This window comes from Brienomyrus brachyistius, chromosome 2 (genome assembly GCF_023856365.1).
Source record: "Brienomyrus brachyistius isolate T26 chromosome 2, BBRACH_0.4, whole genome shotgun sequence".
In the NCBI taxonomy this organism is placed as follows: domain Eukaryota; kingdom Metazoa; phylum Chordata; class Actinopteri; order Osteoglossiformes; family Mormyridae; genus Brienomyrus; species Brienomyrus brachyistius.
The window spans coordinates 22,671,903-22,691,639 of NC_064534.1; the positions used below are offsets into that span (position 1 = coordinate 22,671,903).

The 19,737-nt window shown below is 43.5% G+C and overlaps 1 protein-coding gene across 6 annotated transcripts; it reads left to right on the plus strand.

Moving 5' to 3' along the window:
• Positions 1-5,394: 5,394 nt before the first annotated feature.
• Positions 5,395-17,831, plus strand: LOC125728046 (paired box protein Pax-8-like). 6 transcript variants are annotated; one of them, XR_007388905.1, is made up of 13 exons: positions 5,395-5,509; positions 5,906-6,016; positions 11,665-11,830; positions 12,192-12,389; positions 12,495-12,571; positions 12,866-12,991; positions 13,081-13,259; positions 13,481-13,586; positions 13,746-13,982; positions 14,229-14,330; positions 15,996-16,145; positions 16,182-16,253; positions 16,361-17,331. XR_007388905.1 is itself a non-coding variant. In XM_049005120.1 (12 exons), the coding sequence occupies exons 2-12, from the start codon at positions 5,995-5,997 to the stop codon at positions 17,775-17,777; spliced, it is 1,374 nt and encodes a 457-aa protein (XP_048861077.1). In that variant the 5' UTR covers positions 5,395-5,509; positions 5,906-5,994; the 3' UTR covers positions 17,778-17,831. The 6 variants fall into 6 exon arrangements, 5 of the variants coding, with proteins under 5 accessions (XP_048861077.1, XP_048861085.1, XP_048861059.1 ...); XM_049005120.1 differs by lacking the exons at positions 16,182-16,253; positions 16,361-17,331 and adding an exon at positions 17,707-17,831 and having other exon boundaries at positions 15,996-16,085; XM_049005128.1 differs by having other exon boundaries at positions 16,182-17,331.
• Positions 17,832-19,737: the final 1,906 nt, after the last annotated feature.

Consider the following 19,737-nt stretch of genomic DNA (forward strand, 5'->3'; position numbering starts at 1 on the left):
GTGCATTACGTTCAGTTACCCTGATTAATTTGCTTTGCAATTTCTGAAGGCAACTGCAAGCACCTGAGCTTCCTGAAGAGTGTCGGGACAAACTGGAGAAAGAGGCAGGATTAATGTACTCTGTCAGCCAGCACCTGCTTTCACACACTTACCGGTATAACGTTTGTTTTGATTGGCTGATCAGCCTCACGTGGTAAACCCTGCTTTCCCAGCACGGTTTATCTGATAAGTGGGGTTGATGAGACCTCAGAGGAACAGGGAGACACAGACAGAAAGGTCTTTAATGGGGGAGGGCAAGAGGCAAACTGTTTATGAGGAATATGAAAAGCAACATTGGGAAGAAAACATGAAGGGGGGGTGAATTTGCATAAAGGGTGGGAAGGAAGTATGGGGAAAAAATTGTGGAGGTACAGGACACAGAAGAGGGCGGGATACATTTGAATTTTAAAAGTACTATATAAAAAGTACAATATAACAAGAGGATAATGTGCAGATATTCTGATAAATAGTCACAACCAGCAGGTGGCAGTTTCGTGATGAGTCTACTGATGACCCTACACTGACCTGTTAACAGGGACACGCGGGTGACATTGCAGCTCAGCGTGCGATTAGGCACCTGTGCGCATGTCATCACGCAGAGAGCCGAATTGGGACGCAGCTCAGCGTTAATCCCAGCCCACCCTACACGAGATATAGGCGCTTTTTGATTAGGGGGCGCAGAAGAGCAAGTGAAAAAAATCTGAAGAAATACCTATAGCATTCCATGATATTACAGTTTTTTACACTAGTTTTAATATTTCACTACGTTTCTAGTGATACATGCTAGCTGGCTAGTTAGCAGCCAGGCACCCTGTGCTAGGGGTAGGCGATATGCCTTAAAATTCTTATCACGGTATTTTTCACTTTTTTGACGGTGACGGCATTATATCACAGTATTACTTTTTTCCAAGTTTTGAGGGAAAGAAGGGTGTCCTCTTCTTTTATATATAGTAAAAAAATATATTTTTGTATACGTACACATTAATCGCTATTACAGTTGGTTATGTATAAAAAGTGAGATAAGTAATGTTTTCTCATAATTTCATAACGCAAAGTGAATGATGAGCCGTTTCAGCAGAAAACTGCGTTTTACAGTTCATTTCAAATATAAAGCAGGGTTTCCAACTATGGTCAGCTGACTGGAGCAAGATTTTCACTTCGATACTGCACACGCTTGCATGCACACATTTACATGTATGTAACAATTTTATTACCATGTAAATAGTCTGTAGGTTTTGCAAACTACCCCAAAGATTTAGATATCGCTAATTTTATGTTTATAATGGAATTATACAGATTTGCTGTAAGATCTTGCATGAGCACTGCGCAGTCCTGCCTTTTACCACGCAACTTGCATGAAATCAGCAGCGTATACATATGCTGACTGTGTGCTACTGAAATGTTAATATATGAAGTATATATATATATATATATATATATATATATATATGTGTGTGTGTGTGTGTGTGTGTGTGTGTGTGTGTGTGTGTGAATTTACAAAATTAGTTTTCTCCTGCTCTCCTGTGTGTCTGTGTGTGTGTCTGTGTGTCTGTGTGTGTGTGTCTGTGTGTGTGTCTGTGTGGCCGCCAGAACACCCATAGCCTTGGGAAGGACAACCGAAAAGCATAAAAAGCCTCGTCAAGACGGGAGTGAGTAGTCATATTCAAATATCGGTAAAATGGGGAGTACAATCACCAGGATTTAATTTCAGCTGTCATGATTTAATTATCTCGAATCACTAACCACAACAAAATAAGGACAGACTTAAACAATTGCTGTGAAAATGTGAATAGGCTCATCCATCTTTCCAGGCGGACAGCTGGGGGCGCGCATAGCTGTGGACGGCACGGGAGCGCGCTGTTCACCGTTCTGGCTGCGGAGTTTAGAGGTGCAGGATAGGCTACTGAATAGCTAATCCACAAAACGGCAGTAACGCCATAAAATATCATATTATTAAAGTTATTCAATTTTAGACAAATTAAAGAAACAATTTTGCTGGAGTAAATTCAGTTACACAAATAATTTTGGAGTCTTCGTTTATTATCTATTTCAGTATTCACTCGCGTTATTAATACTAAATAATTTCTCATGAACTGAACTGCACGAGCAATTAAACTTTCACATAACGATCACGATTTGATAGCGGTAATAAAACAATAAAAGCTATCAGTTTCAAACGCAGGCGTGAGAATTCGCCCGGGACACTTGTAAAGCCTCCCTCTGTCCGTACTTATTTAAGCGTCATTAAATTAAATCTTAGTATAAACACTTATCCTGCGTCCTTACGCTGCATTTGTTTATAAAATATACGATTGAAATGCAAGCAATTGGTGGACATACAGATCAGATTGTCCAGCCAACTTCTCCCGGTGTCCCTTCCTGTTGTATGCCTGACGACAACAGTTTAAGTTAATAAATAATATGGTGACGTTCCCGTTTAATCTGCGGTGAAGTTCCTGTTTAATGCGGTGACGTTCTGGTTTAAACTTAACGTTGGGGTTTTACTTTAGACTCACGGGGAAGTTCTGCTTTAAGCCATTCGGTGAAATTCTGGATTAAGCTCAGTGATCTTTCTCCGTTAGACATCCTGCTTGTCATCACGGCAACCATAGTGTGAACCGTGACACCTGTTGAGGGCCGTTTCTGTTTCAGTTTGGTTCCCTGAAGGGTGGAAGCCTGAAATAGGGGTTAAGTGTTTTCTGGATGGTTGGTGTCACTGCATGCCTAAAATATGAATATCCAAAGCATGGACGGAGTTTGAGGGAGGCGGGAGGGAACTGGCCATCTAGTCTCCTTGGACTAAATTGCAATAATTTGACAAGACCAGCATTGCACATATTCTGCGTTGATACTTTGCACCTTTGCATAACAGGTTTGTCGGTACCGTAAAGGTACACAAAGTAGTAGGTTAGTGTACGTCAGATAGGCCTACATATGCGTGAAACCATAACTTACTATAGGGGAATGTGTCAATGCGTCCGTTGTTTCGGGGATACAAGAAGAAAGAAAAGAAAGGAAAGGAAAAGAAAAGAAAGAAAGAAAGAAAGAAAGAAAGAAAGAAAGAAAGAAAGTCAGTCTGTTGAGGTTATCTTGATTTACCGATCCAAAGCAAAGTATATCCAGGTCTAACGGAGTTACTAATCATACGGTCTAAACATAAAGTTACAGTTTCCTAGATATTCTGTATTTGAATCCTGTGGTTACATATTCTTTTAAAATCAGTCCCATTGAAAATGCACATATACCGACACATATTTTAAAAATATGACTTTAATTGCACGTAACCTAATAAATAACGTATCAATGAAATTATTATTTATATGCGACATCAATCGCATTAAGTTTAATAAACTGTTTTATTATGAAAAAGATTAAAATATTTATGCCTTTGGGAGCTCGTGATGTTTATTTTTAATCCCCGAAAATACATATCAATCATAATAATAATAGTACCTATTACAATGATAAAAGTATTTTATTTTTCTTAAGTCGCATGCGGTCCCTTTGGAAATGCACACGAAACGAAGCAAATCTCGCCATTGCCAACACGCAGAAACTAATAAACTGTATGAAAGCAGACGTTCACTCTTCCACTCTAGGGCTGTGTTAATGAAAGCACCGGGCTCATGGTTAGATGCGCAACTTATAGAAATCATCCAATATGTCATCCAAATAGCGCGTATGTCAGCACATCGACTATGCATTCAAAAAGTGCGTCTACATTCGTTATTAACTCGTTTTAGTCATGATTCATTACTATGTGGATTTCTTTCTCTTATTTTTTACAGGTAATATCTACTAAGTAATTGATGAGATATATTTTGTTAATTTATTGGCGATTGGCAATGATTAAACGGACATGTGTTCATGTGTGTATTTTTGTTTGCATCCCAAATTCCATACGAATTTGCTTTTATGGGATGTATAGCGTGTTTCTCGTCGCTGTCTCTGCCGCCATCCACCGCGTTAATTGATACTAAAATTGCAGTTCAACTAATTTCAGCATATTAAAGCTAGTCATTTGGCACATCACAGCATTTTAATTTCATTTAAACGGAAATACATATTTAATTTTATATTGTTTTACTATTTATTGTTTTCTGCAGAAAATAATCGGATACAAAAACTCGAGGACAATATAAAAAAACAAACGAGTAAACAACATCAGCAGCAACAACAACGACAATAATAATAATAATATATAGCAATAATAATAATGGCTTGTGAGTAGCCTACTGCTTCAGGTGAATTTAGCCTTCAGAAATGCAAGTGACGTTTCACGGAGCCATATGGCCGGGACGCTCGGCGTTTGGGCTCTGCTCAATGACCGGCTAACCGAGGTGCCAGAGCGTCCGTAATGTTTGTCTTTGTGTAAATGATAGCGCTGGAAGTGAGAAGACCACAGGCATCCCGACGAACTGGCGAGAAGAAACGCGGCCATAAACGTTACATTACAACGTGAAAACAATTACTAAACTAAACAATAACACGGGAGGAATAACAGGACCCGAATGCATTTAAATACCCCTAACAACGGAGTTTTCTCTAGAGAGAAATCGCTGCCCGTATATCATTCAAACTCATACCGTGTGAAAGTAGAAATATATTTTCGGAATTTAAAAAGATGAGGAGGAACTGCAACTGGACAAATCTTGACAGGCTGAAATATCCGCACGTGGGCTCATTCAAGCGACTTGCTGCAGTAATGAGCTCCTCGTATGACAGTAAACAGCCGCCGTTTTACATAGGGTGGACCTGCAGCAGACTCTTAATGTATACCTATAGTAATGCACTGAGCGAAGGTTTGACCCTTATACATGACGCTGGGTCATAATCTGACAAATGAATAAACTCTGATACGAGTGAATGGCGGGAAAATGTGGGGTCGAGGCATGTATAATTAGTAAAGTAAGTAAAGAAAGTTCTCGGGGGGGAAAAAAAATCAAATAATTTATATCCAAACATCACCATATACTTATTACAGTGTTAGATAATAGATCACACCTCCATCACTTTTATTAAGTAGAATATGTAGTCTAAATGTGTGAAAGGTGTGGAAAATCGTGCCACAACGAAATCGACAGTCGTACTTGCTGGTATCTGCGGATGAAAGACAGCAAGCAAGATTTCCAGGTCCCGGAGCGATCCCACTTCTTACTTACGGTGGATGGACGGTAATTTGTCCAGGTGGCTCGGTTTGAGTGGCATCGGTTTTAATGTGATAAGTTACTCACCACGCCTTCACCTAGTAATGGGGGGTGCGGCGACGCTCCCCCCCCCCCCCCCCGCCCCCCTCCTCTGCAGCATCAGCGGGATAAAAGCGACGCACAGCCCTGGCTGATGATATTAGAAACAACTTAAGAGGCGTTTCGTCCCGAGGAGTCACCTGAAAGTGGGCTTGCGGCTGTTCTGTATACCTTTGGATAATACACACCTGAGTGGACTGAGATTTTATTTACGCACTGTTCAGGTAAATGATCGGTTTCTAAACACCAGAGGGTACAACTGGCAGCGCAGGAGATTCTGAACTTGCTTTATTACCTAGGGTGCTTTGCGCTGCCCAGATCTCCTCATTTCTGTTTTTTTCTCAGTTTTTGACGTAAAACGACTGACATATGCAGAAATAACGTCATCATAAGCACACTAGTGGGTTATCCGCCGGGGTAGAGAAGCAAAAATTCCTTTCGAATCATGTAGGTTTTAAGTCTGCGGGAACGACTTGGGCTTGTTAACTAAAAGTACACATATATGGAATTGTTCATGAAGTATAAAACTGAATTCAATCGTGCTTTTACGCCACCGATTAATTCCAGCGCGTTTTTTAGCCTATTGTGCACCGAAAGACTCTCTTTAATGCCCATCGCAGCTCTTCGTCGGCTGATCGCGCAACTCAGTAACCAACTGCGGGAAACACGCACCGTCAAGTCCAGTTTCGTCTTCGGAGAGAGCGGGAAGATGTCCAGCGCACCCGGACGAGGTAAGAGGGATAGCCCAGCAGAAATCCCAGTGTGCATGAATCTGAAGCCGTTTATTCAGTTAGAGCTGAAACCTGTCACGCTTAAATGAATATGAAAGGCTTTCCTAGTAAAAGACCATCTTGGTTTGTTGTGTTCGGATATAATTGGAAATTTGCCTTTCTGAGAATCTTATACCAAAACAACAATCGTAATAATATTGAACAAGCGTTCACTAATAAATTAAAACTGCTGTTTGGGTTAAAATCGCAGGATATTTGTATGATCAAAGCGTGTGCATAACAATTTAGGCGTTTTGATGAAGTGACATTTTAGTCTAATATAAAGCTATACGCTACACTGTACGGTTCACTATGAAGATTATTTATTAGACTCTTGAATATTACAGAATGACCAATTAAAAAATATCATATAGGCTAGTGTATATTATATATAATTGTAGCGCATTTTCATATCGGTTTCCCATCGGGGTACATAATGTGCGTATTTTATGCATAAAATTTCTGTAATGGACATTTCTAATGGTTTCATAAGTAAGGAAAGTATGTTTACTAACTGCCCTAACACCCATAAAATAATAATAAGCCAAAATACCAAATGTAATATTATATGGTATTTTGAGTTTTTTTTCTCACTTTCAGAATAACGATGAATCTATAGAAAACCATGCAGGCACATCCACTCAAAGACAGATATAGGGCTAGGTACATAGCATTATCATTTAACTATCCATCAGGGAGTACTCTTATCGCAGCTGTAAAATCATTTACTATTTCATTCCCAAGTCAATTGACGTCGTGGAAATAACTGTTTTAGAAACAGTCAACTTTTAAATAAAAATTAATACTCTAATATTTTATATGACGATCAAAATGAAAATTAAAGGTATCAATCCAAAATCTATATCGATTAAACGAATATTTATAGATATATTTGACCATCGTTGTTCGTTGATTTTTGAACTATGAGAAAAATAAGTTGTTATTAAATTAAGTAAATCTTAAATGAAAACGTTATTCATGCATAGGGTCTTGTATATAGATTCTTCTTAGTTTATTAAACTTCGCTTTCAATAGTATACATAAAGAAATTGCGCTAATTAACCAAATAAAAATGATAATTTATGGACAAATCGAGTGAGTTGGTGAAAACTTTTTGGGGTAGGCCTATTTTTTTCTTTTGCGTATAATTACGTAAACCCTTTCTGATATTAACGACTTTCATTTATATTTCGAGCCAAATATAATAGGCCTAATACAATAATATAATAAAATTAATATACTGTAAAGAACATATTAAGGTTTTGCAATATGGAAGAAAAGTTTTTCAAATGGAATTAAAGCGACAGGCCTGTTACGAATATAAAATTTGGAAAGTAAACTTGTGTATTGAATCAAAACCAACGAATCGCGCTAAAACGGTTAAACAGAATTAATTAAGATAATCCAATAAACGATACAAGAAAAGCAGAAGTTCTTGTAATTAAGATTAGTTATTTATTAAATATACGGAGAACATGTCTTCCCTTAGCCGAAATGTTTCCTTTTAACCTGCAGTGCAAAACGTAACTTTCCAGCGCAGCCTACATTTCTATTAAATTCAACATATTGAATGAGACATATTACAAAATTAATTACTACCATAAAAGTAAATAAATTATATAAAACAAGACAGAGTTACAATGTCCCAAAATAGGTTTGCTTGCAGTTGGAAAATTAATTGGCAAAGGGTTTTACTATGTTTCCCTATACAAATGCAGACAATTGAAAGACCTCGCTTGGAAGGTAATTAAAAGCTCCTTTTAATAAATTGCGAGGGATCAGGGGAAAAAGATGGTTATCGCGTGGGCTTTGTCAGTTTAATTACGACATTGACGGATGTGATGGTAACTCTCGCTGTAGATAACGGAAGGATTCAGTCAGTCCAGAGACACCCTATGTGGTCTGAACTTTTTGATGCGAACTGTAGCATGAGACGACCTGACAGATGCAGTTTGCTGATTTAAAATACATTTTAAACTACAACCTGCCCAAGTTACATGACTCATTGTAATTAATTACTGATCTCTGTCTATCCCGCCGCTCTGATATACTGTGTAATTGAGTGAATGAATTGGATAGTCTTTATAAATGACAGTTGGCTCTCACTTTGTGTTCCCATTGAAAAAAATCATGCTACAAATTCTTTTATTTTGACAATAATTAATAGCAACCTATAGCACACAGACGCATAAGATATTAATGTGTTAATATAATAGTGTACAACCGAATTAAGAGACTTACTCGTTTAAATATGATATAACCCCCTTTAGAAACCGCTTCACAGACAACATTTATGTAGATACCAACGCAATCAGTCTTTTACGATTCCGCGAACCTGCAGTAGTTTGTTGGAAATATAAGCTATGTGGTGGGTTGCATAGCGTTACAGGTGTTAAAATATCTCATTTACGGGGAATGTTATTTAATTGATACCTTAAATTTGTTTAATTTAATTTGTACAGCTGATTTTGTATTGGTGATTTTGAGTTGAACATGTGACGCCTTCCTTCAGCTATAAAAGTCGCAAACACGATACGCACCTCTTGTACTTTCAGCGTCTTCAGTGCAGCCGGAAATACTGGCCGAATAACCGGCTTGACCAAAATCATGTTTAACTATATCTGTCCGGTCCTACATCGATGTCTGGTTCAAAAGAAAATAAAACGTTCAGCTTAGCTAATTGACACGAGTTGTGCTGTGTTGAATGCCTCTTTGAAAATAGGGCTGTTGATCATTCATATTCATATGTGACTGCTCCATTTTACACGTTATGTTTTTTTATTTATCTTTTACAGATAATATATAGGCCTACTTACCAGTTGGGAGGTACGATTACTGATACCCTAGCTGTGATTTTCATGCATATTATTTAACGCCGAGTTTCACTAAATCTTGAATTGAATTAAACGTCCGGGTTTCTTTGCTTGGCCAGTTTGTCAGTCTCCACGCCCAGAGGGGCCAGTTCCCCAATCCCACAGCACCCGTATGGTTATGGTTAGTAACATAATCTTGTACGTGATGTATCTTTATGCAAAACCAAACAATTAAACCAGATTTCAAATAACAACCTTAGACTGTTTATAACAATGAACGACAGTAGCCTGTGCGAATAATCTGCAAGTTTAGTTCTTCATTCTAAACAAAATTGCAAAATTACAAAATCAAAATCAAGCACCTACTTCTGTAATTCCTGAGACTACAGTGTCGGTAGATCTTCGTACATTCACCGTTTTCATACCAATGGTACATTTTCAGAGAAAAAGGGACATTATCTCGTGTTGTCAAAACGGTGCTATGCATTAATTGGATATGAAGTGCAGATGGAGAGTGACGACACAAATTGACTTGTTTTAACGACGGTTTTGTAGTATGGTAGACTATGTGTTTAAAGCAGCTCGCATGTCAATTAGGCTACAACTATATAGAGTTAAATCAGCGGGAAATGGCGATTCCACTCGCTAAGAAACCACTAACCACAAAGATAGATATCATACACGTTTAATGAAATAAAGTGTTGTTCTTAATAAGTTACACGAGCTTGCTATATTGACTATATTATGATGTACAGAAAAGTATCCCCCATGCATTGACGTTTAACCTGTACCGTGACTTGGGTTATAGATTAGCGCTCACGTTTTACGGCACATATTGGACTTCAGCGTGAAACATCCATGCATCAGTTTGGGCTTTTCCGTCTAAACTTGCCACGGAAAACAACGCAGTGCAGAAATCTTACGCAGAAAATGTCATAATAAATGCCATGATGCTTGGTTGTAAGAAAGTCTGATTTTTATTTTAAGGAAACGATAAGCGTAATGATACGGATGGATAGATTCAATTAAATTGCGTAGGGTAAATTTAAAAGCATTTTAAAAGGAATAATAATGCAGGTAATATAAAATATGCTTTAAATATTCATTTAATGAGAAATTGGATTCTTAGGTACGTCGTCTCTCCTATTGCAAAACCATTTCTTTGATAATGTATGAATCTGTCATAAATAATTGATTGCGACTGAATTTAGTTTAGCCCTTTAACCCTTTAATGTAAAGGGGAATGACGGGCAGGGAAAATGCGCAAATACCTAGTAAAACGGGAGACTTCGGCTTTCACTAAAAATAACACATCAGTAAAGCAAGTTGCGACCATACATGTGTCTCCGTCCAGTTTGTTAGTGTTTCCTCTTCGCTGAGACAGACCCTGTGCTTGTGCTGTGCCCAGCCCTTGTCCTTATCGTCGATGGCAGGTGCGGATAAGTAATGGGATCTTTCTTTTAGTCCACCAAGGTTTCCTGTCCCTATCCGGTCCCCTTGGGGCAGCCCGATTTTAATATCCTCTTGACCGGTGGAGCTTGGCGAGGGGCCCTTACACACTCCGCTACCGCCGTTAATGGCGCACCCCCTCCCAGCTCCTCCAGCCGTTTGATGTGGAAATGAAAGCGAAGCGAGGTTAAAAGTGGGACAGGGGGGGTGTAAGCGGGACGGGGCCCATCAATGGGTTAAATTAAAAGTCTGGAGATGCTTCGTCAGTCAGCGATGTCACACTACCACAGGGACCCGACACCGCACCAGACCCCCCCGTTCCACATCTGGCCGCGGCATCACACGGTATGGCTTCATGTGTTATAAACGGTGTAAAGCCGATTAAAAATCAAACGCCCCCTCTCTGCAGTTAAAATCACAGCTGGAGGTTTCTTTGATTAAGATACAGTTGGGCTTAGAGAAAGAAAGACAAATTGCCATCTTTTTCTCCGATATTTTAAAAACATTTTCGCTGGTTTTAATTTCATTTGTTTTAATGTCTGTCTTCCATCGCAGTGTCCCTAATTTTGTCACTTTTTTCGCAGTATCATTGTTGCTTCCAGATTTGCTTGGGCTTCTTCTCTTACTTCTGCTTATACTGTCTGCGAACTTTGTTCTTTTCACTTTTTTATTTCCGCAAATGTGACCCAAGTGTGCGTTTTGTTTTTTTTAATGTAAGGTAACGTTGTTGAAATAATCCCCCAAAAAAATACACAAAATACAAGCGTACCTACCCCGCCCCCCACCGTCATTTATACATGTCAAAATATGTACGTTATCCAGCGCTTTTAAATTTAGGTTTTAGCCCATAAACACTTTATAGCATAAATATATTCTGAAATACAGGCGATCCTAGGCAGAGATGGATTATGGGTTGTGTGGGCCCCTGGGCAAAACGTTCGCAAGCCCCCCCACCACCAGCACCACCACCACAACCACCACAATTCAAGGGCCCTTGGCACCCAAACACCCTCCCTATAGGGTCAGGGGCCCTTGTAGGCAGAGGATCAAAGAATGTAGGCCCTCTAAAATAGACAAACGAAAATACATTGTTGATAAGCGTTGCAAATTGTTTTGGGCTAGGGGCCCCATGGGCCCCCTGCACCCCAAGGGCCCCTGGGCAGTAGCCCCGCTGGCCGGGTCCGTAATCCGTCCCTGATCCTAGGTCACATGAATCATTGGTATTTTAATATGATTACGTACCAGAATTTAACATTTTCAGTTTCGGTACTTATGTGATTTTAAAGGGTAAGTGTTGTGTTAAATACTGACTGTGGGCTGAAAGTTTGACTTCCCTCCCTCCCCCAGGCCATGGGGGCCTTAACCAACTAGGCGGCATGTTTGTGAATGGACGGCCATTGCCGGAGGTGATCCGCCAGCGCATCGTGGACATGGCGCACCAGGGCGTTCGTCCCTGTGACATCTCCCGTCAGCTCCGGGTTAGCCATGGCTGCGTCAGCAAGATCCTGGGCCGGTAAGTCATTGTGCCGTGTAGCCTGGTCGCAGTCATATGCCCCCCCCCAGCATCGACACTACACCCGCAGCTCACATCTGCTCAACCCTTAGGTGCCCCACATGCCCTGTCCAGCATGCTATAGATGCCATATGAAGAGGCATCCATATGAATGACCAGGGCCCCTTCAATAAACATGAATTGCAGTGACGGTTCATGACCTGGGGGGGGGGGGGGGGGGGGGGGCATAGCACTCAGCTTCTGGGTTGTTTACAAGACTGTCATTACTGACTGCATGACTGGGAGAAGGCAGGTTATCTTGCTGAGATATGTCTTCTTTATCCTTTCAAACTGCTTAATTCTCCGTCTATCTTCGTGGCAGGTACTACGAGACGGGCAGCATCAAGCCTGGCGTGATCGGCGGCTCCAAGCCCAAGGTGGCCACACCCAAGGTGGTGGACAAGATAGCGGAGTACAAGCGGCAGAACCCCACCATGTTCGCCTGGGAGATCCGGGACCGGCTGCTGGCCGAGGGCGTTTGTGACAACGACTCGGTCCCCAGTGTCAGCTCTATCAACAGGTAGGAAAGGGGAGTTATGGTGTCACGTAACCCATAGCCCCCCCCCAGATTCCCCTGGTGGGTGTAGGATGATGTTGATCAAGCATGACCATGACGCCTCTGCAGGATCATCAGGACCAAGGTACAGCAGCCATTCAACCTGCCGCTGGACTCCAAGGGACTGAGCCCTGGTCACATGCTGAGTGAGTTTCCAGTCCCAGCCATACAGACCATCCCATGGCTTCAGATATACCCAGATTTCAGAGTGACGGCAACTTTGTGGTCAAAGTCAAGCTTGGTCATCAAGCTTTATTTCTGACAATGGGTGTCATGTGTCATTGCTCTGGGAGGGGGAGGGACTTCATGTAAGTAGCAGGCCTGCCAGTGGTGGGTTTGTTCTGCTCCTCCGGTCAGTCAGTTAACTACTATGGCCAGTAAATACAGAGTAATGCTCTCTCTCCCTCTCTCTTCCTCGCTGCCCTCCCTCAATGCTGCAGTTCCCAGCTCGGCGGTGACGCCCCCAGAATCACCACAGTCTGACTCTCACGGCTCCACCTACAGCATCAGCGGGCTGCTGGGCATCACGCAGACAGGACCTGAAGGCAAGAGGAAGCATGATGAAAGTAGGTTTGCTCCCTCCTTTTTCCAGTGTATCACTCCCTGCTCTTCCCTCCCCCAACCTGCTCATCCCTCGTTTCTGTCCACAACTCAGCTGACGAGGACAGCTGCCGGCTCAGAATGGACCCCCAGACCACTAGGGGGAGTTGTAGAAAGCAGCTGAGGCCTGAGCACCTGCCCCCTCTCCACCTGGAGGCTCTGGACTGCGGCTTTGAGCACCATCACTGCCCCTCCGAGACCTTGCCCTCCACTGGCCATGGCAAAACTGAGCAGGTACACGCATAACCCCCTGCTCCCCCCAGCCCAGCCCTCTGCAGGCACCCAGAGGGTGTTTCTTGAAAGCGTTCATTGTTGGGAATGTCATAATGCATTCTGCTAGCACATGCTAACAGGCAGTGGGCCACATTCCTCTGAGGACAGTGGCATTAGCTATCCTGTTTGCACGTAAGGTCGGCGCCATCGCGTAAATGATCTCTCTGTCCGTCCCTCGTCAGGCCCTATATCCGCTATCGCTCGTTAGCGGCAGCCTGGATGGAGGCAAAGCGAGCTCCCCAGCAGGCCGCAGCCTGGCGGCCCCCCACAGCTACTCCGTGGTGGCAGGTAGGAGATCCGCTGGCAAACGAGAGCCTAACATTGAGCACATGTGAACATCATCGCCCCCTTAGAATGTACCGGAGTTTAGGTGCTAGCGCCATTCTTTAATTCCATTTTCATTTCCCTCATCCACTCACCCTCCTCCATGGTGTCGTGGTGCCACAGACCCTCTACAGGCCCCCCCAATCTGTCTGAAACAGGAAATGTCCCCAGAAGTGAGCAGCACCAGCGACTCCCCTGGCGACGTGGCCAGCTCCGCCTTCATGGAGCTCCAGCCAATCGCAGCTTCCGTCTCTGCTTGCAGCGGCGGGGGTGGCTCCTCCCATCTCTCTCATGCTTTCCGTCCATTCTCCCCTCATGGTGCAGTGTACGGGCAGCTCAGCACCCAGTCTCTCATAGCAGGTACGCTAAGGGTCCCACGAGCTCGCCCCCCCCCCCCACCTCATATTCCTCCCGCATTCCTCTCTGCTGCCACCTACAAGCCCATTTCATCTCAGCTTCAAGATACTCTAATGGTCCAGATCTTCTACAAAAGCCGGAAAGGCATGTAAATGTCACATAATGATGGTTTAAACGTGAGATAATGCAGCTGGGCGGTGTTTTGTCTGCCCCCCCTCCACACTCGGCTTGTCTCTCCTGGGGCTCCAGGTAGAGAAATGATGGACTCCAGTCTGCCTGGTTACCCTCCTCACATCCCGGCTAGTGGCCAGCCCGGCTTTTCCTCGCCCACCATCGCCAGCATGGTCGCAGGTGAGAGAGGAGCTCAGAGACTCAGGCAGGATAGTCCACCTTCTGATGTTCAGGGACCCAGACAGGATAGTCCACCTTCTGATCTTCAGGGACTCAGGCAGGGTAATCCACCTTCTGATGTTCAGGGACTCAGGCAGGGTAATCCACCTTCTGATGTTCAGGGACCCAGACAGGATAGTCCACCTTCTGATGTTCAGGGACTCAGGCAGGATAGTCCACCTTCTGATCTTCAGGGACTCAGGCAGGGTAATCCACCTTCTGATGTTCAGGGACCCAGACAGGATAGTCCACCTTCTGATGTTCAGGGACTCAGGCAGGGTAGTCCACCTTCTGATGTTCAGGGACTCAGGCAGGATAGTCCACCTTCTGATGTTCAGGGACTCAGGCAGGATAGTCCACCTTCTGATGTTCAGGGACTCAGGCAGGATAGTCACCTTTTGATGATCTGAAGTCCAGTCTCAAAACGATGCCGTCTGACTAAAAAACACAGCATAAAACAGTAAAATGAATACAGCTTTCATGAGCCTCTGTGTTAGGTGTGTAGCATAAATACAGATAAACTTTAAAATATGATAAACACATTTAATAAGAGGCTCATCTTCAGTATTTAAATGCAAGCTTTAATGCTTCAGAAAACATATTTCTGCTCTATTTAAAAAGTAACCCACTTTGTTTTTGGTTTTACAGATTATAGGCTTGGTACAGTTTGTCCTTCGTTCTTTAAATTAATGCTCAACTTTGGCACCATTTCAGCTGCAAAGAGTCAGAATCATGTGATCAGAATCACACACCGAAACACAGACACACAGACAGATACGAAGCACATGCCCATAGTCCAGGCCAGACCTGGTCCAACTCACACCTAAGCCAAGCTGGTCCCAGTTTAGCGGAGACAGGCCCCAGTGTATTTGCTGGGGAAATGAGGCAGAGATGTGGTCACCACACATGGGGGGCAGAATACACTCTGAGAAGAGGGGGAAGGTGGGTGGCCAGAGAGATGGGGGGGGGGGGGGGGGGGAATCACCTGTGGGAGAAGCTGTCACTAACAGAGGGGAAAGGTTAGCTAATGAGTAACTTACCTAACTGCTGAGCTATGCTAGTAACCACAGCAGCCCCCCCCCCCCCCCCCCCAACATGGGCATCGCCATGGAGACGCAGGCAAGGGCGCACGGTGAATGATGCGGGAGTCTGTGTGAGAAGAGGGATGCTGGACTCGTATCAGGACACGTTGGGGTCCTGCTCGCACTCAGCCCTTTGGTACCAGCATAGCTAATAAAATGGGGGGGTAGAGAGTGAGTTTCACCTTGGACCCCCAATCCAGCTCAGATTAATGGTTTACATGGCGCTGGCATCGTTGCTGATTTGCATGTGAAGGTTCCATGGTGTGAGTCATGCGCTTTCGCAATGGAATCACTGTTCACAGTTTATGACACGTGTGTTTACATGTGACACGCTTATGTTTGTCGTGTTTCTCCTAAAGTGATGGTGATTCTGTTTTACAAAACAAGCTAAAGTTGAGCTTTACACACATTATGTTCACCAAAATCATTTCCCTGAGCAGTTAGCAGAAATACTAAGCCTATCAAACTGAGCAATTCTGGGTCATTAGTGGAACAAATATTGCTGTGTGTCGAGACCCCTGATGTGCGTGTTTCCATTCTGCAGGTGCTGATTATTCCGGTCAGGCAGCGTACACACACACCCCGTACGCCTCTTACAGCGAGACCTGGAGGTTCACCAACTCTGCCATTCTTGGTGAGATCACCACACCCGGAAACACCCAACAGCTTCATTGTGGTGGTCCTGAGGTTTAAGGTGGTCCTGCAGTTTAGGGTAATCCTGAGGTTGAAGGTGGTCCTGCAGTTTAGGGTAATCCTGAGGTTGAAGGTGGTCCTGCAATTTAGGGTGGTCTTAAGGCTTAAGGTGGTCCTGCAGTTTATGATAGTCCTGAGGTATAAGTGGTCCTGCAGTTTAGGGTAATCCTGAGGTTGAAGGTGGTCCTGCAATTCAGGGTGGTCTTAAGGCTTAAGGTGGTCTTGCAGTTCAGGATAGTCCTGAGGCTTAAGGTGGTCCTGCAGTTTATGATAGTTCTGAGGTATAATGTGTTCCTGCAGTTTAGGGTAATCCTGAGGTTGAATGTGGTCTGACGGTTTAGGATAATGTTGTGGTTTAAGGTGGTCCTGCAATTTTAGGGTGGTCTTGAGGTTTAAGGTGGTCCTGCAGTTTTAGGGTGGTCTTGAGGTTTAAGGTGGTCCTGCAGTTTAGTCTGGTCTTGTGGTTTAGGCAGCTCCTACAGCTTATAAGTCCTCCAGTGTAAAATGTACATTCTCTTATTATGTCATGGAGCTTTTATGGTCTTATGAACCTGAGTGGGATAAAAGGCCTGTGACAGTGAAAAATCAGGTATTTGTACAAAAGCAGGTTCACCAAGCAGGCCACACATCACAGTGGAAGCTGAGCTGTAATTTTCAATCAGTTGTCGTAGAAAGCAGCTCTGCTTGAATGGGGGGGGGGTTAGCCCCGACACTCATGCTGAACAGCCGTCCTCCATCCTGCAGTCACAAATCACTCCTTTACTCAGTGCCCCCCATTCTAAGATAATGTATTCTAGTAGGATAAAACGACAACCACAGGGCAAAGATAACCGCTAGTGACTTAATGCACACAGTGAGCTCATTAAAGGATTAACCATTAACCAGTGCTGACCAGCCCCACCAATATCAAAGGAGTTTTAATTAGCTGCTGCTCTGAATCACTGGCGAATGCTTTTGCAGGGCTGCCCAAGTTATCATGTAGGAAACTACGCTGAAAAGAAAGTGGCCGTACGTTTATACTGGCCGTGTGGTGCAGCCTGTCTACATGTAAGGGCTGTTCAATCACTTTGTGTGATTCACACTCAGGGTCTTGAGGAGTTAAGGAATGGAAACGCATGAAAATCATCCTGTCCAAAATCATGCGCCCATTGGAAGGAAAACACTTGAGCAGTATTTTAGGAATGAATCAAGAGGCCACAGAAGTGGGATGGTTTGTAGCTCTGTGGGTTAGACTGGTGTGCCTGGAGTCAGGTGGTTGTCAGTTCAAATCCAGCATTACCAGCTTATGAGCCAATTGCACAAGGCCCTTCATTTCTCCAGGAACTGTCTGACTGCACTTTCTCAAAATGTCTGCTAACTGAGATGAGGTATATTTTTACAAAAAAGTGTGTCTTTGCATTTGTGTGTTTATAGCAGTCCCATTTTATGTATCAAAGCTTGTTACTCATATGAATCATGATACATACTGTTGACAAGGTTTGAGTGGAGAAAGGCTTGAGTTCTGCGGTTTCAGGCTGGGTGAAAAGGTAAAATGACGTCTCTTTTCGGGATTACCCCCACAGGGTCGCCATACTATTACAGCTCAGCCTCACGGACGGCGGCCCCCTCCAGCACAGCCTACGATCACCTGTAGGGGTCGGCCCACAGTCCAGGGTCCCGAGCAGCAGTCACCTTTGGGGATGGTGGGGGGGTGGGGGGGTTGGGGGTTTAGGGACCGGCAACAGGAACAGGACATGTTTCTAAAGGCAAAAGACGAGAAGCTGAGCGAATCAGCAGCAGCAAAGGAGACGACAAACCGGAGAATCATGCGTGGAGCGGAACAGATCCACGGAATGAGTGGAGGTTCACACCTCATTCGGAATACCAGGAGATGATGTCACTGTCACAGACTGTCTTCGTTCCTTCATCTTATACACAGAGTCGAAGTGTCCGACAGACTTCTGACATCTGTGGCACTTTTCTTTATCATGGATCTACAGCAATCTAATGAACTCTGAGAACCTGCAGTCAGCACAACAGACTTTTGGACGCTATGCAGTTTATAATCAGCGGAAAAATAATCTAAAAAAAACATGAATGAGATTTTCCAGTGGAAAGAAAGCATGATGGACAGAAACATCAGCTTCCTGTTAGAGAAAAGATATGATATTTCTGCAGCTGCTGTGTAGGGTTTCATTTAAGAGGGACACAGGATGGATGAGATGGTTCAAAACATGGGGATCCATGCTGGAAGGACTTTCGCCCTCGACTTTCAGGGTTTTCTTTTATCTCATGCTGCTACTCTAAGGCACGTGACTGAAAATCATCTGGATATTATATTTCGAAATGCAAATGTCATATTTCCAAAGAACTATTTTAACTAAATAAAGCATGAATAGGATACATTTGCTTTTTTAAACTCTAAATGTACTACAATGATCATAAAATAAAAGTAAAATGAAGATTAAAATGGCCATGGGATTTAGGTACAAAGACACAGGTCCTGCCATACTGTTTGTGTTATACATTCTATTTGAAGCACGGGTGTGGGGGGGGCATAGAGAAACAAGGGTGAGTGTAGGGAGAGAGCAGTGGGAGGGGCCAGGCGGTGAAACGCTGCGAGGATGTCCGTCGGAAGGAGCTCATTTACATATTAACAGATTCAATCAAAACACGCATCATAAATAACTGTCATCTAGGTGTATCACATATATTCACAAATCGGCCCATGTTCACGCTAGACGTAAGGTATCGGTAATCTGATAACGTAAACCAGGTTCCCAATGTTTTGATGAGGGTGTAGAGGATACACCCAGGTGAAGAGGCTAAGCGTAAGCAACGCCCGCAATCCAATGGGAAGCTGAGGGGTGGACCTACAATCCCTGTGCCAATCAGACATCACGATGGGCGCAACCAATCAGATCACTAGGTCATGCTGCAGGCACATCAAGGGGGCGGATTGTCGACGCTTAAGGTCCAAAGAGCTTAACTTTATTTTTTTTCAGTTCTAAAAGATATGCTTATATGAATTTGTTGCTGAATGTTATTATTGTCTGCCATGTTAAATGTGCAATTTAATTTGCAATTTATTGTCTGATTTGTAAGTGGAGTGTGGTGGTGCAGTGGTTAGTGGTCGCCTCACGGCACTGGGAGCTGGGATTCTGCCAGGGTGTCGTCGTGGGGTTTCCTGTGAGTTATCCCGTTTACCCCCACAGTCCAAAAACTAGCTAAGGTTAATTTAAGTTACCAAAATTGCCCGTAGGTGTGAACGGTGTGTGATGGGTTGGCCCCCCATCCTGGGTTGTTCCCTGCCTTGCACCCATAGCTTCTGGGACAGGCTCCAGACCCCTGGTGACCCTGAAAAGGACAAGGAGATTCAGAAGATGGATAGATGGATGGATGGATGGATGGATGGATGGATGGATGGATGAGTGATTTGCTAGTCTGGAAGATGAATGTCTTAGCTTAAGACAGACCCTTGTGTGTGTGGTGCGGGTTTGTGAATGTTCACAAACTCAGGATACATGCAGTGAAGGCTACATGCATTTAAACAGAACACATACATGTACCAGGAGAGACGTAGTATCCATTTGAAACTGAAGGCTGTAATGAGA